The following is a 22,504-nucleotide window of genomic DNA, read 5'->3' on the forward strand; positions in this document are numbered from 1 at the left end:
TCAGATTAATCGTAGGCTTTATTCACGTTAAACCCCCTTCAAGCAATAAATATTCAAATCAAACAGATTCATTTGTTTCCATGTTATCGATCCGTAACATCTCGAGAATGAAAAGGAAAACGGTGTTTTCCGTTTGTTTCGTCGTGTTACGCGTACGTCGATTAACATCGGAATGAACATCCACTGGCGATAAATCTAATTACAATAATTTACTCGTTGCGCGCAGAGTCCCCGAATTCACCCCCGAATTTCGCAAGATTCCGAATGACAATTAAGTTCGTAGCCTTTCCAGCCAGATATTGATCGTTTCATGTGTTTCCGATGTTCGCTGCGGTCGACGACCCTTCGCAGAAATTTCACCGTCCATCGCACACCAAACATTGATTCCCCATAATTCAACGGCGACCTCGTAAACCTTTGCATCCAGCGATGTTTCACGGACGAAACATTCGGTTCATTCGAGGTTTATAATATTCTTTCTGTTTCTTTTTTTTCGCTTTTTTTTTATCGATTGCTGTACAAATATAATCACGTCGAATGCAAAGGGCACAAAAGAAACGACGACGACTACGATGACGACGACGAAGACGACGACGATCGAAGGTAAAATTGCGAAGGGTCGATAGGATTTTCGAAAAGCGTTCGCGCGGCCAGTTTCTACAGATTTTCCAAGGCGCGTTGGAAAATTCTCCCCCGCAAACCCGCTCGCTATTAATCGTATTTTAACACTATTTAATTAAGTACAAAACACGTTCCATTAGTACTTTTGCGTGTTCTACGGATCCTGTAGCGTTCAAGCATACGGAAATACGCTAACAATTTCTATAATATATAATACAGGAAAACTGGTGACTGCTTTAGTACACGATGCGTTTAAAACATGTTTGTTCAGCGTGTTCGTTTTCGTTTCTTCCTTTTTACGCGTTAACTATGATCCTTAGCCGTACAAAGAATTGCATGTCTGGCGTATTTCAAATAAGTAAGTCAGATGTTTTCGCAAGCACCTTCTGAGGAGTTTCGGTTTTCTTCCAACTCTCGCTTATTTATTTGAAATCGGCCCTGCCTTGTGTTCTATGTATGCGTGTGTGTACGTGTGTATGCGTGTATGCACGCGTGTGTCTGTGTGTCTTATACAGTGGTAAACTTAACAAACGACTCGATTACTAATATTTACAGTTATCAATGTAGTATGAGTGATATAGGTTCAGAATATATGGAACTACAGCCATTAATGATTAGAGCAAGTGGAAACTAACCGGTACAGTTAAAAACTGTCACTCCACGTATCCCCATTTTCCTCCATTTCCCTATACCTGCGTGTGTGTACCTGGCTCTTTGTCTGTGCACAAAAGCATAAGTTCCATGCGCGAAACCATAACTGTGTTTCAGGGATTAAAAATTCCGTTCAACCCTGTTGCTACGATTGCTCTCTTACGGGGAACTCCAAGAATAAAAAGACCCATGTTCTTTGTACAATGTCAAGAACTGGATCTGCAACCTTGTTCACTAGCCATTCGATAAGAATTTCTAAAACCTATGTATGTATAAAGTGTCTTCTAGTCAGCGCTCTGAAGTCAATATCTTGATTACTCTGAAGTCACATTCCGGTTAAAAAATGGCCATCCCATTGTCCATTCAGACATGTTGGTTTCTCTCGTAGCAATAGGGCTGCTCCAACTTGTCCTCTCACTATAGATGAATTCGTATTTTGTCGCTGTTGCTTCTAAAAGAACTGTCCCCACGCTCTGAATACACTTTACAAGCTAATCTGTATGCCTAACGCCCTCCCTGCACCTAACTGTCCTGTCGCGCTTCGATTACAATTCGGAAGAAGTGAAAGTAGCAAAAGCTGTATAAAATAGTGCGGCGTAGAGGGTGTGTGTGCAGCGAATCCTCCTTTTATCCCGGTGTCCTGTCCCGCTGTTCCCCAAGTGGTCGAAAGAACCGAACAAGCTTTTGGTACTTCCCATTCTCGGAACGGTGGTTGAAGAACGGTTTTATCCCGGAACTTCAGAACACACGTAGCAAGCGCGGTCTAATCGGTGATCGAGATCTGAGCAAATCCTATTAACGCTTTGTCGTCTGGCACCTCGTTGGCCGCGTGGCCAGAGTTCTGGAACAGATAAATATAACCTCGAATTAGTCCAAGTTCTACATGACAAAGGAACATTTTATTTTTAACACTAGAACTACCAGATGGGTAAGAATGACCTATTACAGATTTATTTTTATACAATAACTGAGAAGGTGCAGATGCTTCTCTGAGAAATCGTTAAATAAGCTAATTTAGTGATACCTACACTGAAATATAAACCAATTGAAATCTTAATAAATACACAGTTATAAGTTTTATAAAGAAATTTGGGAAAGTCAGTTTAAGTGCTTAGTAGTTCTAGTGTTAATGTATCGTTAACACTAGAACTGTCGAGCAATAAGAGTGAGTTGCTTATAATTTGTTATACAAATCAGGAGAGCACATTCCTTGATATTTGAAGCGCTTCTTATTGTTGCACTTGTACAAATATAGATAATAATATTTATTTTAAAATTTGTCACAAAAGTATCTTCACCATTTTAATAATTGTAAAATAAGGATCTTTAAATCGATCATTTTGATTCGTTTGGTAGTTCTAGTGTTAATGGAAAGCTTATAAATATATTTGGAAAAGAAAAGAATTATTAAGGGACCCTTAGACGATGAAATATAACTTTCGGTTTCATTAATGTTACGAGTTTCTATTTTATTATGCAAGACATTGAAATCCTAAAGAAGACCTACCAGTGAAAACGTCACTGTCCGTAACTGTCCAGCGCTGTCTATTAATTTTTGCAAATTAGCAGCTATTACAACGATATCCTTGCCATCGACCAAGCCTGCACCGACCAATTCGGCTGCAATCCCCTCAGCGGAATCCACACCAACAGCGAACTCGAACCGAATGTCGTTAAGCTCTCGCTTCTGGTTTCTGAAACGAACCAAACGGATTCCCTTAAAATTCTGCATAAACGTCACAGGTTATTTCACAGGTAAAAACAATGACAAGGGAACAAAGTGGGAAAGGAACGTACTCGGGTTTATCTTCAAGGGTGAAGTAGGTCTCGGGTCGTCTGCAACGCAGGAATTCAATGACAATAAGGAAACCAATAACAGAAACACGCAAACTGCGAATCTTCACAGGGAGACAATCGTACAATAAAAATGTCTGCAAGGCTCCATAATCTTTAAAACGAAAAGTAACAGTTCTTTCCAACTGCATCTCTCACAAATAAATCTCTACAATTCAATTCTTGTAGAATACCCTCTAAAAGTTAAAATTAGAAAATGTCCCTTTTTTCAATGAAAAATGAAACAACTTTTTGTAAGTACTAATCGACAGTACTAAAAGATGTCATATCACAGGTTCTAAATAAATTAACACATTCGCTACCAGCGTCACATATTTGTGACGGCCGCAATCTTATGTTTTATGTAATGAAAATGAAATTAATCTTATAGATATTGTTATTAGAAATTATAAATTACGACATTATATTCAGGAACTCAATGACTCGTTTCAGTTTCATTTTTCTAACATTCTGTTTAGAAGATTTGATCGAAGAAAATATTATAATTGATGAGACCGTCACCGAGATAAGCGCTGGTAGCGAACGTGTTAAATAACTTTCATGATCCCCTACAAGTACTCTTCAATTCTGAATCCCCATAAGCATCCGCAGTCCACAAACTGTAAACTAACGCAGGCGTACCGTAATCTCAACACCAAGTTTATGGGAACATTTTGCTCGGCGCTCTGCACGACGAGCTGACTAGGCGCTAGCTTCACAATCCCGTAGTCTTCTTCCTCGGGCTCCTCCTCGCTGCTAGGGTTCTCGATCGTGTTCACTGGCAAAGCTTCTTTGCCTTCATCACCGCTGGACGCTCCGCTCTCTTCTTCTTCCGAGGACCAGACCCACTCACCGGTCACTGTTCTGTGCAACCGGCCTGAAGTACCTGGCTGCCTCTTCGACGCTTTCTGCACCCGTGTCTCGAGACTTGGGCCAATCGCTACCAGGGTCTGTTGCAGATACTTCTTGTCCTTCGCCTTCTTGAAGAACGGGTGCTTCAGCAACTCCGTTGCTGTCGGTCTCTTCGTAGGGTCCTTTTGCAGGCAGTCCACGATCATCTTACGGAATGTCTTGCCGTACGCCTTGTACTGATCCTTCTCGTCTGCCGCCGTGTCCAAGGTAGGTGGGTCGTTCTGCAACGTGAGCATCAGCACCTTCATGGGAGGATACTTGTGATACGGCGCCGTCCCACTGGCCATTTCGATCGCCGTGATGCCCAGCGACCAGATGTCCGCCTTGAAATCGTATCCGTGGTCCTAAAAAGAGACGTGCATATCATAATTGATTTTACCGCGCATTCGGCCGGACTGCAACGGCAATAATGGGATTAGGCTCGTGCTTCTTATACAGGGTGAGTCGCTTTAAATGGAACACCTGACTAGTCCTATTAGTGCCTTCGAGGTGAACATACAATGTCGGAGAGAAACGTTGTATTTTCAAGACAGCAAATGGATTTTTAACCCTTTGCACTCGAGAGGTGACTCTCACCCACTACTTGATTTTACGCAATAAAGTTATAAAATTTGATATTTAATATTATACTATGTATAAGATATCAATTTGAGAAATATTGAAATAAAATAACTTTGTTCCTCGATGTACGTGTGCATTCCTTTCGAGTTAATTTCACAAAATATCGTCTTTATCTCATCATCAAATGTTCAAATATTACTAGTGAAAAACTGCCGAGTGCAAAGGGTTAAATGGCTGTATGTTTTGGACTTCATAACGTAGTTAACACTAGAACCGAGCAGTTAAATTGTCTTTTTGAAATTGTCTGTAGAAACCCCAACAGTGTAACTATTGGGACTTCAATTGGTTTGCAATTTTATTTGCTTATTGCTAAATCAATTTCTCTAGTACTTTCTCAGAGAAGCATCTGTTAACTATTCAATAACTAGGAAAAATATAATCAGGAATGAATTATTTTGACCCATCAGGTAGTTCTAGTGTTAATAATTTTGAGATAAATTTACTGATTTGGGGTACTATAACTTTGAAATGACCTTGGAATAAAAACTACTCACCCTATATAGTTTGACATGCGTACTTTTAGGTGGATTTAACTGAAACTTTCACACTGTGCAACGGGAAATGTGGGAAAGGAGGGGATTAATACGTTTACTAACAATGTCATATATTTATAATGGTAATGATCTCGTATCTTACGTAAAACGAATCGAATTAAGCTTTGATGTATGGACTGACACTCAAAGCATCAACAAATTTTTTTTGTTACCTTTTGAATAATTTAAAAAAAAATACCATTAATGAGTGAAGACTGTTAGCCAAAGAAATTGTAGCAAACGTGTTAAAGGCTCAGGGTACAGCGACAAGCCAAAAATGCCGACTATTTCGAAATCAGAAACAGAAAAATGTTAAACTTCTGACTGACGTAAATTTTTGTACTTTATTTAACTATGATATAATATAGGATTTCCATAGTATGAATAAATAAAAATACAATGTAGTACTAAAAGCAACATTTTTTTTAAGTTTACTGTACCCTTTTAACTAATATTAATACGAATCGCATGCTGGATAGGGGAGTTCAATCGGACACACTCGACGTTCGTTACACACGTTAACCCCTTAAAGACTCACTAATCTTCAGAAAAGAATGATTAAAAAGGAGCGTTTATTTTTATTTTATTATTTTTCTATATAAATGTCTATATACTTGTACTAAACACTTTTATTTTTGTATATAAAATGTCAGAAGCAATGTACTAGAACTGTTCAGAATAAATCATTAAGGAGTTAATAAAACAGAAATAAGTTGACATCAGATGTATACAACACATTTTTAAGCCTCTAGCTCTTAATGAATATTTAGGACCTAACGAATGCAAGACCAATAACAAAGACACAAAAAAACGCAAGCTAAGAAGATGTAATGTTACTTTCCTCTCTCACCTGCTCCATGACCTCTGGTGCCATCCAGCACGGTGTCCCTACAAATGTGTGCCTGACTTTCTGTCTACTCAGGTCACGACCTGTCGCGAGCCAAGCACTGACCCCAAAGTCAGCTATCTGTACCGTGCCATCTTCTCCTAGTAGGATATTACCGGCTTTTATGTCCCTAATATTATTCTGTTGTTAAAATTTGTCTATGCGTACAAGAGAATTGAATTCATTTCCCGAGGGAATGTCAGAGAATCTCTGGTGAACTCTTTCAACAGATTAGAGAGATTATGAAGGAGTAAAACCAAAGAGAAAGTAAAAAAAAAAAAGAAAGAATAAGAAAATAGGATAAATATTAGTTACAGTACCTGTGTATTTGCCCGTTACTGTGAAAGTATTCGAGCCCTTTGAGCACTTCCCGCAACACTGTCGCTATCGTAGCTTCATCGAACACCCCGTGCTTGCAATTTGTGGTTCTCGTCTTGTGTTTGATAATGTCCAAAAGGGATCCACCCTCTAGCAACCTGAGGACGAGCCACAGCTCTTCCTTTACGACGAATGATGTGTAATATGTGACCACGTTCTCGTGGTTGCACGAGGACATTGCCTGAATTTCTTTCTGTTGGAAAGAAAAAATGGAGAATCATTGTAAACAATTTGAAATATTAAATGTAACAGTATTAAGAATGATTCTTTCGAAATATTAGGATTATTAAGCAATACAAATATTTGAATTTCTGTACTTCATTAAAAGATTTGAAATATTAACCCTTTGCACTTGAGAGGTGACTCTCAGTCACCACTTGATATGACACAGTAAAACTATAGAATTTGATATTTAATGTTGAACTTTGTATAATGTCTCGATACGTGAAATATTGGAATAAAACAGCTTTGTTCCTCAATGTACTGGTGATTTCTTTTCGAGTTAGTCTCAAAGAATATCGTCTTCGCCTCGTCAAAAAATGTTAAATATTTCTAGTAAATAATTATATGCGATTAACCCCTTGAACTCAAATATTGTTCTTCCCTTATAAATAATTATACCTTAGAGCAAGCATAGACGTAAAGTATGCCCAGAATTTTTCTCTTGTTTCAATAAATTACTAATGACAAAGTGATTGTATCGATCATAATTGAAAACAATCACAAGGCAAGGGGTTAAATATTAAATACTAGAATTATTACATATGATTAACAAACTTAAAATATTAGCATTTTCTTTTCGGTTGTACTATTTCGGGGTTTCAAACTAACACGATCGCAATAGGTTCTATCCTAGGTCATAACGTTCCTTATCAATAACTCTTTTGCCTTGGTGCTGTTATCTTTAATTATTGAAATTATTTAAATGAACTACGATCCATGAATATTAATTTGAACATCGTTCTTATTACAATAACTATTGCAACGTTATCTTATCGGGCAACGCCTGCCGTTATCACGGGGCCTAAGAAGTTTAATTCTCGGTACACTGTGACCGATAATTTTGATAATCGCATGCCGATCCGTTATCGTTGGCAAATTTCTGCGAATCCTTTCACCTACGCATAAGCTCGAAATCGAATCGCTCTTACCAGCAACTCGTCCATGCTTGTGTTCCATTTTTCCAAATTTATTCTTTTTATCGCACATTTCTCCTGCCGGGGAATGCAAAATGCGGCATGCACCACTGCAGTTGCGCCCACGCCTGCAATCACACGAATCATGGAAGATTAGATAAAAAAATGTGAAATATAAATTCCGAGAATAAAAAAATCGAAATATACTGATAAAATATCGTGTGTCATGAAACATTCTTGTTTCCTCTTGAATTACATTTTCGAGTGCATTATGACGTCGCTACATACGTCACTGGCTGCGTCACGTCGCTACCCGTATGACGCATAGAACGCTCAAATATGTGACAACTGACATGCATCTGCAGATCGTAAATAGGAGAAGTGAAATCCCTGATAGAACAATCAAATGTCAGAAACAGTTGTCCACTCGTGATTCAAATGAAATTTCGAGTGTGTCGTGACGTCACGTTGCCCCCATACAACGCTCACAATATACCGGTATTGACACGAAACTTACGTACTGGATCAACCCATTCTTCAAAGTGACTTTAAACGCACAAACCTTCTAGCCCTACTGTCTAAACAGTGGAAAACTACCAAACGCCTTCAGAACTGAAAAGAATAACATTATTGCACGGACTTCTCTTTCAAAAACATTACCACACGTGACTCGCGATCCCTGCAATCCAAGCGTGACATCGATCATTCCACCGAAGCCTACGCCAATGGTCACTATATACCATAAATTAGATCTACTCCCAATACTAATTCACCTGTGCAAAGCTGACCTCAGTGAAACGGCAGAAAACACAAAAGCACTCGACGCTCCCAGAACACCGAGTACCAACTGTCATTCGCGAGCCGCAGCTTCCAATAACAATCTTAACACGTTCGCTACCAGCGTTTATTTCGGTGAGGACCTCCTCAATGGTAATGTTTTATTCAATCCAATGAATCTTTTAAACGAAATATCGATAAAATGAAACTGGGACGAGTGATTGAGTTCCTAAATATAATGCTGTAGCTTCTAACTTGAAATACCAATATCTATAAGATCAATTCCATTCGCTTTATGTAAAACATAAGATTGCGTCACAAATATGTGACGCTGGTAGCGAACGTTAAAGCGTCCAACATAATCATCGGACTAATCCCCATCTAAGTCAGCTACAAAACAACGTCCCCGAGAGCACGCGTTTCGTGTCCATACATAAACCACTCTACCGCGAAACCGGCGTGGGACAAGGTTAAAGTAGATCATTCGAATCATCGAAGAGGCATGTCTCGCGGTGACTTTACCAGCCTAAAACCGAACGCACGACTCGAGTACGTCCACGAAAATTCCGCACGCAACGTAGCTGGTCCCCGTTCCGCAGCAGTTTTAACTAGGTTAGGTATTGTCGCGCACCGGTATGCGTGCGCGAGTGCGAGCGAGAGAGCACGAGCGTACGCGCCGTCCGCGGGAGCGAGACGGAGCGACAGAAACGCAGGGAGAGGACACGGAACCGTGTCAAGACGAGCCGACGTGATTCCGGCGTCGAAATAAACGTGACGGCCGCGTAACGTCGATCACCTCGGTTTTTATGTAACGATCCGTGGCGCGGTCACGCACTGGGCGAGATCCCGTAACGTCAGAGGGGCAGTTCGCCGTCGGGTTACCCGGTCGCTCGGGGATCCCCTTGTGAACGTTAACCTCGTCAACCGGCAGAGAACAGAACGATCGGGTTTGCCGACGTTCGCCGGAGAAACGGATCGGCGACGTTACTCACCAATAACCTCTTTGAGCTCGTAGTCGTCCTTGGTATTCGGCCAGCCCTGCACGACCGTGGTGGAGCTCGAGGACGCCATTTTGTTCGCCAGTGCCGTGCCAAGGCGCGTGTGCTTGCTAGCACCCCGGGCGCCCCGCGCTAGCAGTAACACGCCGCTCTTCGAACGGCCGCTATTATTCGGTGTTTTCGGCTCACGTGGACCGTTCGTGTTGGCGCCTGCGCGCTCGTGGCTGTTCGACGACGCGGTGGTGGTAGTCGCGCTGATGGTGGTGGCGGTGTCCGAGTTCGCGGCGGCGCTCTTCGGCGGCGGCGTCGCCGCGCGGAAGGATCGTTGACGGAATATTCCTGGCGAACAGGAAGGCAATACGTCCGGCAAGATTTTCCTGTGGAAATTTTAGGCGGTTAGCTTTGCTCGTTTTCGGTGTCAGGCTGAGTTACAGCGACGGGCATGTTTGATTCGGTTGAGAGTCACTGCGGCGAGCTGTGCATTGGGCAACTGTGGAGTTAAGTAGGTTGAGGGAATTTTAAAGTAGCAGCTGCAAAATGATGGCCACACTTCGAAGTGGCACGCTCAGAATAATAGATATTGGTTGGTAGAATTCGTATAGTTATTCGTTTACTGACTTGCAGAGTTTGTAGAAAGGGGAACTTCAAAATGGCAATCAAATTTTATGGCACTTCCAAGATATTCGTCGTGTGAATATTAACCCTTAACGACCGAAAGGCTCCAATAAGGGGACATGAAAAGAATTTAGTTTTCATTTCATTTATTTATCATCGTTGTAGTTTTCTTTATCGTGTATCGCAACTTATTACATTATTGATTTGTTGATCATGCACTGACAAAAAATATTTACCGTAATATAACGTCTTATGGGCGAGTATTATAAAAAAGCTCTCGACCGTTACGGGTTAATAGTAGTTAATATACAGGTTAGAGTTCGAAGAAAGAGAGAGGAAACTGCAAAATGGCACTTCTAAGGTATTTGACATCGACATTTGTATAGCTATAGAATTTGTTGTAACAGAGGAAACTTCAGAATGGTACCTAAAATAAAAATGGCACCTCTAAGATATATTTGTCATGCGAATTTATATGCCATCGTTTCATCGGAGCTACTTACTATAGTCTGTTATATTATTACCCTCTAGCGTATGCCTCAAGTTTGAACAAGGGTTTCACAATGTATGAACAAGGAAACGTGTTTTTCCGAGGATCGAACCGGTTCGCCTCGGCAAATGATGCGCGCAATAGGGCTAGATTGCATTAAGGAGGCCACGGCGATGTGTTTATTAAGTCTCCATTACATGTAATCTTGTCAAAATAAATGCGTGGACAAAGCGTGGACGCGACCCACGCGAGCCCCAATCCGATTCATTAAGCCGGTTGATCTTTCTTCGAGAAAGGAATGGCTCACGTGATAACTTTTGATCCCGAACAATTTGCCTCTATAATTGTTCGTTGTTCTTTGTTTAGTGGGTTTAATATGATCGCCATACTCATGTGAATTAAAAATCTTCAACTTTCTTTGTTTCAGAGACCCATGATTTTACAGTCGCCATAAAAGAGAATTTCAAGACACAGTTAAAATTGCTATATCTTTAAGCAGAGTTATTATTTACATATGGAAAAATTCTTGTATTGTTATTTAAACCTTTAAAAATAAAGATGCAATGTTTGGAATTTATGTGTTAATTTTTTTTTCTTGGAAAAAATACATAATTTTTCTAGAATTAATTCGACTGTTAAATTGCATAGGATAATCCCTAACCTCTTGGAGAATAATGACATTAAGATTCGATAAAAATGAAATGCTTATGTACAGGTTAAAAAGAAAATATTCTGATATGTTTATTTCCATTTTATTACACTTGATTTCATTCCTATTCTTTTAAATTGCATGTGATATAGGTTTTCAACTTGCTTTTTAATTCCATAAAATTCCATGATTAACAGTTTCCCAGATACCTAACAAAAAATCACTGGTATAAACTATAACCAAACAAAAACTGCCTCAGTAAATATCAAAACAATTTTGTTCGTCCTCGACGATATTGGCTCCACATTTAACTCCATTGCAAACTAAAACCGAAAAGACAAATTGTGCCAACAATTTAAGCAGACACGTGTTAATGGCTAGATAAATACCCCCAAAAAGAGGTGCCCATTTCAAAAACCATTTAAATAAATCGAAGTATTCATAAAATCCTAAAAATTACATAACCATTCTACTTAGAAACACTTCCAAAAAATATTCAGCACAAGCACTTCCCACAAAACACTTCGCACAATCTTAAAAATCGGGGTCGTTTTGTGAAAACCTTACGACTTTCAAAATTAACCTTTTGCACTCGAGAGGTGACTCTCGGTCACCATTTGATTTGATATAACAAAATTACAAAGTGTTATATATAACATTAAGTTTTCTATAATGCATCAATATGTGAAATATTTATATAAAACAGCTTTGTTTCTTAATTTACGTATATTTTCTCATTAGTTTGTTTCAAATAGTGAAAAGCTTCCGAGTGCAAAGGATTAAAAATTATCCCCGCATTTCTTTCGTCGAAACGAAATTCCCTAATTTTTTGAACAGAAATTTCGTTCTGATAAAAGAAATCGGCGACAGAAAATCGAAAATTCTGGAAACTCGAAGGTACCCCCGCAGGCACCGCAACTCCACAATCCAGTAAAACAGCGTTATCACCGTAAATCAAATCGCAAAAGTTACACTTACTCCGAATCAATATCTGAAAGCAATAAATCGGCCAGCCGAATGCGTTAAATCCGCGGGGATTCCCGGTCAAATCTCAGTGGGTTTACTCACGGTTATGCTTGCGCGCCAGTGGACAGGGATTACGATTTATCCGGCGTTAATCACTGCAGTGTGTCGCGTCGCGTTTCCCGCTAAAACAAATTTTCGTTTTTTTTCTTTCTCAACCCTCTTCCGTGTTTGTTTCCCCAGTTCAGTTCTTTTCGGCGCGCGATACGCGACCGCGATATTGTGCAGCTAATCCTGGCCCGTCCATCAAACGGGAATCCCACCGTGAACGTTCGCCGACAACCGAACTAACGCGATTAGAGGTTTCAAGTGGTTCCACTGTTCGTTTGTTGCTCGTGAGTATCGAGAATCATGATGAGACCCGTTTATTTGGCGGGGCGGGGACGGGGGGGCGGGATGGCCGTGGTTGGAGAAAGACTGGGAACCGCGGCGAAATGCGGGGGAAGGGAATAGGGTCGCCAATTAGGACGCAGCGCATAGCCAGCATGGAAATAATGCGGGAAAAAGCGACCGTAGAAACGACGGGAAAAAGTGAAATGCATTTTGAGGATTCTGCTGAGGGTCTCCGATGCAGTGTTGGAGAACTATTAATTGCATTACTAAGTATCAGTTAGGTGACGATTTCAATTGGCGTTGCAAGTAATTTTGCGAGTATCTTAATTAACTTAATGGTTGACTGTTGATTAGGTTTTTGGCAACTATCCAAACTGCGGATTGTTCATTATATTTCTGGCAATTAGTAATGTAGAATTGTTAATTGTACTTGCAATTGAGCGTGATGTTGTCTGATGCAGTAATGAAAAAAAATAGATTGTATTAATAATTAAGGATTAGGTGGCGATTCTAATTGGTTTTGTAGTTTTGCAGTTAAGATAATTGGTAATTGTTAATACATTTGACAATTAATTTACTGGTTAATTGTTAATTGAATTTTTGACAATGACCTAAATTGTAATTTGGCAGTTAATAATGCATAATTGTTAACAGTAATTTGGCAATTAATAATGCATAATTATTAACTGTAATTGCAATCGAACGCTAGAATCAATTTTAAAAATATATGTTCCAGAAAGGTTTGATTAACATTGTTTATATCTAACAATACAATTTTTGCAAATTAACAGTAATTAACTTTTGAAATCAATCACGACAATTATTTTCAGTTAATTGATTAATCAGTCGCAATTGATATTAATCTATCGTTGCCCAACGATCAATGATGAAACGTTTTATTTGATGCTATCGCGTGTTTTTTATTTTTTTTCTTTGACTGGCGGTGTCCTCGTCTTTTTGTCTTGTGGACATTGGTCAATCAATTAAACCGCAATATATTCTGATTGTAGGGGATGGCTCGATGAGTTTGACCATCCGAAATGTTTCACTTCCATTATTTTCTGTATTGCATTATGTTGAATAGTTTGCTTTAAATACATTATGCACAACTGAATGACAACAAATCAATGATTTTCTATAGGAGAAAGTGCTCAAGGAGAATATAAAAAATATATTTTTATAATATTATTATTATCGTAAAAAATAATATAATATTAAATAACAAACAATGAACTCGGGATTAAAACGAAATCGTAAAGAAAAAAGATTTGAGCTCGTGTTCAATCATAATTTAATAACAAATATTAAAAGTAACTTTAAATAATAATATTATGAAAAATATATTCCTTATATTCTCTTTTAGCATTCTCTTCTGTAGTAATTCAATAATTTGAAAACGAAAACTTAAGGAAAAAAAAGATGGCAGCATTGGAATGTGATAAAACAAAGTATGCTTTAAAGAAACTTCATTTAAATAACTAATTCTAATAACCGAATGGTATTAATTTGATAAATTATGCCCAAAGAAAGAAATACTTTTAATCGGAATAGATTTCATTTCGAACAATATTCAGAGGGATTGAAACAGATCGACGTAAACAAAGAAATGTTCCATTACAAACAAAGAATAAATGAAACTTGTATTTTGCCGCACGATTTGAATATTTCTAATGAAATGAAACCTACCCGATCGAAAGAGGCAAAGATGAAGAACAATGGAAGGATCGGTTCGTATTGGCTTGGCCAATACCGATTACAGAATTCAATTAAATGGTCAGTGATCAAACTGGACACGATTTGTTGCGTTATCAAGCGTCGATGTTTGCACTAGGATTTCAGGGTTGAAGCAACACGATCCCTGTTCCGCCATCACCACGCTATAAAACCAAGTTGACAGTGCACGGTGGGCACAGTCGTTGACTCGCATTTTCTGAACGGAAGTACAGATCCATCGAGCGAGAAAGCGGGACCGGAAGTGGCGCCATCATGCACAGAATCACTTACCTTCTAACAGTAAGAATTTTTAACCATTCATTGTGAATATAATTAATCTAAACTTAATTTACCAAACTTCGATAACCGCTTTAATTATATTTTCCAAAATAATAAATTTTACTAAATCCAAATAAATTCATTCGCTTAAGTTTGCATGCGTTTGTGTAAATTTGAAAATCGGTAAACACCGTGGCTCGAGAATTGGTGCGAGGTGGTGCTGTAGATATATACTGGGTGTTCCAATTGATAGTTTTGCTACAAATTAAATATTCTCAATCTAAAATTGTCTGTTCTAAATTGAATATCTTTAGAATGATAGAATAGAAGTATTTCTAGTAAGAAAAAGAAAATTTGAAAGTAATAGAAATAGAATAGAAGTATTTCTAGTAAGAAAAAGAAAATTTGAAAGTAATAGAAATAGAATAGAAGTATTTCTAGTTAGAAAAAGAAACATTAATATTTCTATTACTTTCAAATTCCAAATCCCATCAGTAGGATATACTACGATATAAAATCTTTGAAAATAATGGAAAGGGAGTTATTCTTGAGAATTACTAATTGATATTTCTTTAATCACCTGTCTTATTTTATATCATTTTAACCAATGTTTTCTTCTACAATAATAAATGTATATGCTAAAGTACATTATTATTTTTAAATATTAGGAAACAAATGAAATAAGGATGTGTACAAATATTTAATGGTCCTTTTCGTATATGCTCTTACCAAAAATTTTTCCAAATAACAAGGCCAGATGAAAATGTTTACTACATCTTGCATATGTTTTAGCACATTGATATAAATCGTAAAATTTATATAGACATTTTCCGTAAGCCAAGCATTTCTCGTAAAAATTGCATGGGAATTTTCGAAAGAATTTTAGCAATTACAAATGGCACTCAAAGGATTAAGATCAGTTGGACGAGTCGAGGTGAGACACCTTGTACATCGCGAGCAGCGGCAGCAGCCTTTAAGCGGTTCAATTATCGTGAACGTACTACCACGTCATTAAGAAAACTCGCGTTGTTTACTGTTCAATTATTAATACGTCTTCGTGGCCTGCCGCGGCGGCTTGTAATAACTCGTTTAAGATGATGTTAAACGTGCGCGTTAATTTGCCACGTAAATTGCGCTTAAATTTAGTACTTCCCCCGTCTAATTCCGTACGCGTAACGTACGGCTTCGACAAGCTCGCGAACGATTATCGTGATTAGCGTAAGAGACGTCGATGCTGCACTGTATCCGCGTGTTCGATGGGAATTCGCAACGACAAATATTTTACTCGATGGATTACAACGATAATGCTGCAACAGTGATGAGTTTAATGAAAATATTATGTTGTTGTAGCAATAAGAAAAATAACATGTTTTTACAACAGCAGCGACAACCATAATGGTAGTGATAATAATAATATTAACAACTAAGATAATAATAATGACAACAATAAGAGCAATAGTAGCAACATTGATAAGAAGAGTGATAGAAACAATGTTATTTTGTTGTGACAACAAGAATAACAATGATATGCTGTTGAAACAGGAGCAACAACTATAGTGATAGTAATAAAAGTAGTATTAACAACTAAGATGATAATAATAATGTAAGTAAGGGCAAAAGTAGCAACAATCTCAAGAACAGTGATAAAAATAAGTAACAACTAGAATAATAATTATAACAACAACAATATCAATAAAAGGATGAAAATATTACTCTATAAACTATTACAAACTACACATCTATTTGATTTGTCAACACACTGTATTCCAACATGCACGACAAATACAATATCAATATCAAGAACATTCTTCTAATAACTATACCAACATGACCTACATTTAGCAAAACATAGTCACATTAATTCAAACCTAACAACTACCGATAAATTAATATGTCAGCTCAAAAAAGAACCACAAAACCAACGGCGATAATATAATATCTACACCAACAACAACATAAATAATAATAATACAGGGTCTCGAACAGTAACGAAAACTATTATATAACAATGATTTACATTTATTGAGTCATGCGACATTAATTTTTTTGGAATTCGGTCAGTCGCAGTTGGCATCCCCGATCCATAGATCGAAGCGTTCCAAATGGATCGTCGGGTTCGACCAGTCGGCAAAAAAACGAGAATAATAATAGCACTCACCTATTTCTGCCGAGTACCAAAGTCGTCAAGAACCTGTTGTCTTGGAACTTGAGCCGCTCCTCTTGCGTGGATATAGGCGCCGCGGCGCCAAGCGTCCCGGCCTTGCGTTGCCTCATGCCGCCCGCGATTCTGCTAGCAGAGAAACGCACGCGTCAGTCCGGTTGCATATCGTCAGGCTTCGCGTTCAGCGGCGTAGGGCAAGGAAAAGACAAATAAGAAAAAAAGAACCGTGGAACGTAGTAATTACGATTCGTTTGCCCGATCGCTGATTAGCCACGACAATGTTACCTTCGTCGAGAATTGCGTCTCGGCGCTTTGTCGTAAAGCAAATTGATCTTGTGGAGTTTCAACCAATCAAACAGTTTCTTTCTGAAATGCTGATTTTTCATTGAAACCTTGATATCTTGATTTTCGATTGGACTGTTGAATTGGTTGATTTTTTATTGAAATATTGATTTGTCATTGAAATTATGGGTTTCTGTTTTTGATTGTAATTTTGAAATTGTGATTTTTCATGGGAATTTTGATTTGTGATTGAAATTTTGAAATGTCGATTTTCTATTGAAATCCTGAAATTTTTATTTGTGACTGAAATTTTATAATAATGTCGAGAGAAAGTGGCTTGGAGAGAATAATGTTTGATGAATAATTTGAAGTAATTGGAATAATTGAAAAAAGTTAACTTTAATTGAAATTTGAGCGAGTTGGATAAATTAAGTTTGGTACTGAGTATTGGATAAATATAGAGACACCGTATGTTAATTTTGCAAATAACTTAGTCCAACTTGTTTTTTGAAGAAATATTGAAAGTATTCCTTTTCAATTATCATCGGAGAATTTCACTACCACACAACGAAATTGTAGTAACTATTAGCTCCAATCGACACTTCGAGTTACTACAGTTACCGAAGAAAAACATTTAACATCGAGTTTAGACCTAGCCTGAATCTTTTTCCCCTTGAACATACATATTGGATAAATATATTCTTTGTTATTCCGCTCAACCAGAAATGTTTATTGCATCAGTTCGTTCAGTATTGAATAATTCCTGTTTTACAATTAGTGCCAAGAAATCGCATGAATCCTGTCCAAGAACTCAATGGTTCGTAACAGAATTAAATAATTTTAGATTCTCAGTGATACTGTTTCTCAAACGTTGAACAATAAATTTAAACCTTAATTACTATGAGCATCTATGAAACCACTCTAAATTTTGTTCTATTTTCTTCCATAGTTTCTGATTTCCATAACAAATTTTTTTATGAAAATAACTCAAATAAAAGTTCACCGTGTAATTTACACTGTGCATTAATTCCAAAAAATATATTACAATAATAAAACAATAAAAAAGAAATTAAATATACAAAAGAAATTTAAAAGTAACTTAAACTAGTTTGCAAAATTTTTCACACAAATCGTATAAGTTCGAACGTGTATAGTATTTAAGGGTTAAACGGAACGACCAGCGTATCCAATCACGTGAACCGAACAGAAACTGCGAAACGGTTTTCAACGAACCCCCGGCCAACATATTATTTGCATTCGTCCAGCGTCGTTGGCTGGCTGAGGTCCCTAGGATGTCAGCATGTGGAATATTTCTAAATTGGCGGTCAGTCGATTGTCACCTAAATACCTAAATGGAATAATTGGAGCTGGATTGGCCTTACCGGCTATTTTTAGCTTGGCATCAAGGGGTAGACCCTATCTGGCTATCTAAAAATAATCTGACGGCAAATGGACCGTTCAATGTTTTCAGGCGCTGGCCCTACTCGCTTGCTAAGACATTGTGTTTCGTTCTGTGGCGTTGAAATATTTTGCTACTCGACAATCAGATACATTCGTATGTTGTCGAATCGTTTCAGTTGTGGCACGGTAACAGGCTAGCGTAAGCAGCTTGACTTATGCCTATTTGTAAAGTATGGAAATTCTTGTATCGAAGACTTTGTGAAATGTGTTTTGAGCGAAGTGTTTGAAATAATAAGAGAATGTGGGGAATATTATTTTGAATTTTTATCAAATTAATGAATAAAGTGTTTATATCAGAATGTGTTTTATGTAAGGTGTTTGAAAGAATAAGGAAACATATTTTTATATAGATATTTTATTCATTTATTTTGATAAGAATTGAAAATAATGTTTCTTGAGTTTCCTTGTTATTTCACATACTTCGTACAACACATATTTTATGAGCAAAGTGTCCAATACCAGGATTAAAAATAATTAAATAGAGTTTTTCTTGAAATAAATGAATAAAGTTTCCATATAAAAATATGTTTTATATAGAGTACTCGAAATAAAAATGAATAAATAAAGTGCTTATATAAAAATATATTTTATGTAAAGTATTTGAAATATCAATTTTTATCAAAATAAATGAATAAAATTTTCATATAAAAATATACTCTGTGTAGAGTACTTGAAAGAACAAAGGAACTCGAGAGAAATATACATACTTTGTATAAAATATTTGAATTTGGAGTTCGAGAAAGAAATATTTTTCATTACAGAGAGATTAGTTGGGTTCATTAATATGTGAAATTGAATGAGGTTCCATATTGTTTGAAAATATGAGTTATGAGAATTATTTCATTTGAACTGTTCCAATTTTGTATTTGTTAGTACTTTTGCAAGTCAGCTTTGCGTTGAATATTATTCACACTATCAATACAAAAATTGAATATTCACTGTTAATTAAATTCATCGAAAGCCTTGCCACTTAAATTAATAAATTTTAAATTAGCATATTCATTTCTTCTTCTGAGACCTATCAAAAGTAAAACTAGAAAAGTGCAAAATTAACACTAAAACTACCTGACGAGTCAAATTGACCCACTTCGGAATCTTTATTTTGCAAGTATTTAAATGATAAAGACACTTTTGCGAAAGATTTTCAACTAAATTTGTATATTTGCACAGACACAAGACTAGAATCTCATTTGAATCTCAAGAAACGTATTGTTCGAATTTCTATTAACTCTTTGCACCCCAAGAGTTTTCTACTGAAACTACCCAACACACTTTCCGATGAAATATAGTTAACATTTCTTGAAGCTAAACGAGAAATCGTACATAAATTAAAGAAATAGGCTGTTTTATTTTAATATTTCACATATTAATGTACCATACGAAATTGAACATTAACCCTTTGCACTCGAGAGGCGCTTTCCAGTCGCCATTTGATTTGACTCAAGAAAATTGTAAAATTGAAAATTCAATATTAAATTTTATATAATGTACGAACACATGGAACATCGAAATAAAATAGTTCTGTCCCTTAATTTATTTAAGGGATTTCTTTATGTAATTGCCAAACATATCGTTGACATTTCATCAGAAAATAATGAATATTTACTGAGAAAAATATTCTCAAGTGCAAAGGGTTAAATATTATACTTCATAATTTTGCTGTACCAAATCACGTGGCGACTGAGATGCGCCTATGAAGTACAAAGGGTTAAAAATTGGAAATAAGTCACTCACTTGCTCGGTAGTTTTAGTGTTAATAATAAAATATTTCTAATTCATAGAGAGATAAAGAGGGAACAGTAGCTGAAACGAATCGTCTTTAACTTTCACAAGATCTGAAACATATGATCAACCTCGTGAATGGCAATTGGACTTTCGTGTACGTCATTCGCGATTCGCTAACAGGTTTAAATCTATCCTCGTGGAAATGTCTCGTCGGCATGATCTAATTGTCTCTTTAAACACATGCAATTCGTGCGCATTCCGCGTTTATGTAGCTTCTTCGCTTGAAGAATCCTGTGAAGCTATAAATCCATACGGTGCCCGGCGGAATTCTTCTGAAAGTGTGGGACTCATTTGAAGAAACTATTAGATACAATTTCTTAGCCCACGCCAGTATTGGATTTCAAAGCGGAGGATGATTTCGAAGAATCTATTCGTTTTAATATTCCATTGTTGAAATTGGTGTGTTAGTCATGCTACTTTGTTGAATCCAATATTCTAATTCTTGATACCTATTATAAATGACCTAACCGTTTTTATATTTCAAAATGAAGTCTTTTCTAAAGGAATTTTTGATTCAAAACTTCTTGTAATTAATGGATTCATTTAACAAATATCTTAGCAAAATTCTAACCCAGATACAATAACTGTTATATTTCAAAATGAAATTTGAAATAAGAAATAATATATTTATCAATTGTGATCTCATCGGTAAGGTTGGATACAATTTTTGTTTAAAATTATTTTCTATAAAACCTTAGAGCTTCCCAAATAATTTTTTATTTTAGATTAAGTACGAATCTGATACTTTTTATGTTTTAAAATATATGTCTCACTGAGGAGATCTAATGATCTAAGGAATCTAAGATTTATTAATTCTAAAATTAAAATTAATTTCGTTTTCGTTTGTAATTTTTGTTTGCCAATTATAATCGTTTACGTAATCATAAAGAAATATTTCATTCGAGATTGTTTTCTGTCAACGGTAACAGTGCTTGCAAGAGGTTCTAAGAATGAATTGAAGAGACAAAAATTTGAGGGGATCGCATGAGATGAATGTAGGTGGCGCGCCACGCTTGCTGCAAACTTGAATTAAAGTCTCTATTCTGGCCAAATTAAACTTTTAACCCAAATAGGTCGTTCACTGCTATTTCTATCATTGTAAGAACATTTTGTTCTAGAATTTTTCTATTCAAGGAAACATTTGTGTCGAAACACAATTGACAATGAGCTTAATAACAAGGTATTTGTAATTATTTTAAGTAATTTCATTCTTACATATTAAATAAATTAATAATTTGTAGCAAAATGTTCTGTAATGTTAAAAACAATGAAAACAATAGCCTAAAGACTTATTATACACAATGTACCTCTATATATCATCATTTATAAAATTTAATAACTAAAACTGCAACAAAATCCTTTTAATATTTGTTTAAAAAATTCTTAATCCTTTAATATTGCCGTTTAACAATATATCTCTTATTTTTTTCTATTCTTCCTGGAGTTTCATTACGTCTCAAGAATGAGAATTGCTTCAAAAGTTTTAAGAACCTTGAGAATTTGTTTGACATAAATATGGAATAGTAAAGATACGATAAATGTATCGATATTGTAATAATTCCACAATAAACACCCTTCTCGAACGAAACAAAGAGACACGAATTTTTCAAATTATTTTTCTCTTACTTCTCGACTTAATCAACAATTAAAAAATATTTCATTATTTTCGAAAAATGTATGTATTAACACTAGAACTGCCAGATGGGCTAAAACGTCTCATTTTGGATTTCTTCTTTTAGAATTAATGGGAAAATACAACTGATTTCCTGTGAAATTATTAAATAAATTTTTTCTATTATAATGTATGAATTAAAATAGAAAGATACAAGCAATTTTCTGTGAAACTATTAAATAAATTATTTCAAGAATGCCTAGATTAAAGTAGGTATAGCTAAGTCTATTCAAATTTTAACAAATGCATTCTTATAATCATTTTGTAACACTTTGGTCTAGAAATAAATATAAATATAAAGCAGAAGGTTACAGTTATACATACAGAAAAAAACAAAACCTGTTACTTAATATTAACAGAAAAATGCCTAAAGTTTAGTTATGTATAAGACGTCTCCAAATAGTGTCCGCCCTTAACACTAGGTTTACAGAATACATCAATTTGATGCATATTGAATTTTATAAATATTATTTACTAAATGTTCACATCAATTTTGATCGATACAGTTGCACCAATATACGTATATCTTAATTCTCTGTTTTTAACACTAAACCTACCAAACAGTTGAATTGACTTTTTGAAATTCTTCTACAGCAACTTTAAGGGTTGATCTATCGAGACTTCAATCGATTTACAATTCAGTTTGCGTATTGCTAAATCAATTTTTTTAATAATTTCTAATTACTAATTACACG

The 22,504-nt window shown here is 36.2% G+C and overlaps 2 protein-coding genes across 8 annotated transcripts in view; one reads left to right on the plus strand and one right to left on the minus strand.

Moving 5' to 3' along the window:
* Positions 1–22,504, minus strand: part of LOC116425913 (serine/threonine-protein kinase OSR1) — a 26,361-nt gene continuing 3,857 nt past the window's right edge. For 5 of the 7 annotated variants that reach the window (XM_076364784.1, XM_076364790.1, XM_076364786.1 and 2 more), the window contains exons 2-9: positions 16,607–16,735; positions 9,341–9,723; positions 7,587–7,699; positions 6,378–6,628; positions 6,011–6,187; positions 3,748–4,359; positions 2,780–2,966; positions 1–2,113 (exon numbers count right to left, since the gene is read on the minus strand). In XM_076364784.1, coding sequence (XP_076220899.1) covers positions 2,036–2,113; positions 2,780–2,966; positions 3,748–4,359; positions 6,011–6,187; positions 6,378–6,628; positions 7,587–7,699; positions 9,341–9,723; positions 16,607–16,735 — 1,930 coding nt within the window. In that variant the 3' untranslated portion in view covers positions 1–2,035. Of the gene's footprint in view, positions 2,114–2,779; positions 2,967–3,747; positions 4,362–6,010; positions 6,188–6,377; positions 6,629–7,586; positions 7,700–9,340; positions 9,724–16,606; positions 16,739–22,504 lie in introns of all 7 variants that reach the window. The other 2 variants (XM_076364783.1, XM_076364785.1) reach the window with 2 other exon arrangements.
* Positions 14,383–22,504, plus strand: part of LOC116425912 (uncharacterized) — a 15,975-nt gene continuing 7,853 nt past the window's right edge. The window contains exon 1 of the mRNA XM_031974205.2: positions 14,383–14,469. Within this exon, the coding sequence (XP_031830065.1) occupies positions 14,443–14,469 (27 nt within the window). The 5' untranslated portion in view covers positions 14,383–14,442. The remainder of the gene's footprint in view (positions 14,470–22,504) is intronic.

This window comes from Nomia melanderi, chromosome 2 (assembly GCF_051020985.1).
Source record: "Nomia melanderi isolate GNS246 chromosome 2, iyNomMela1, whole genome shotgun sequence".
Taxonomy (NCBI): Eukaryota; Metazoa; Arthropoda; class Insecta; order Hymenoptera; family Halictidae; genus Nomia; species Nomia melanderi.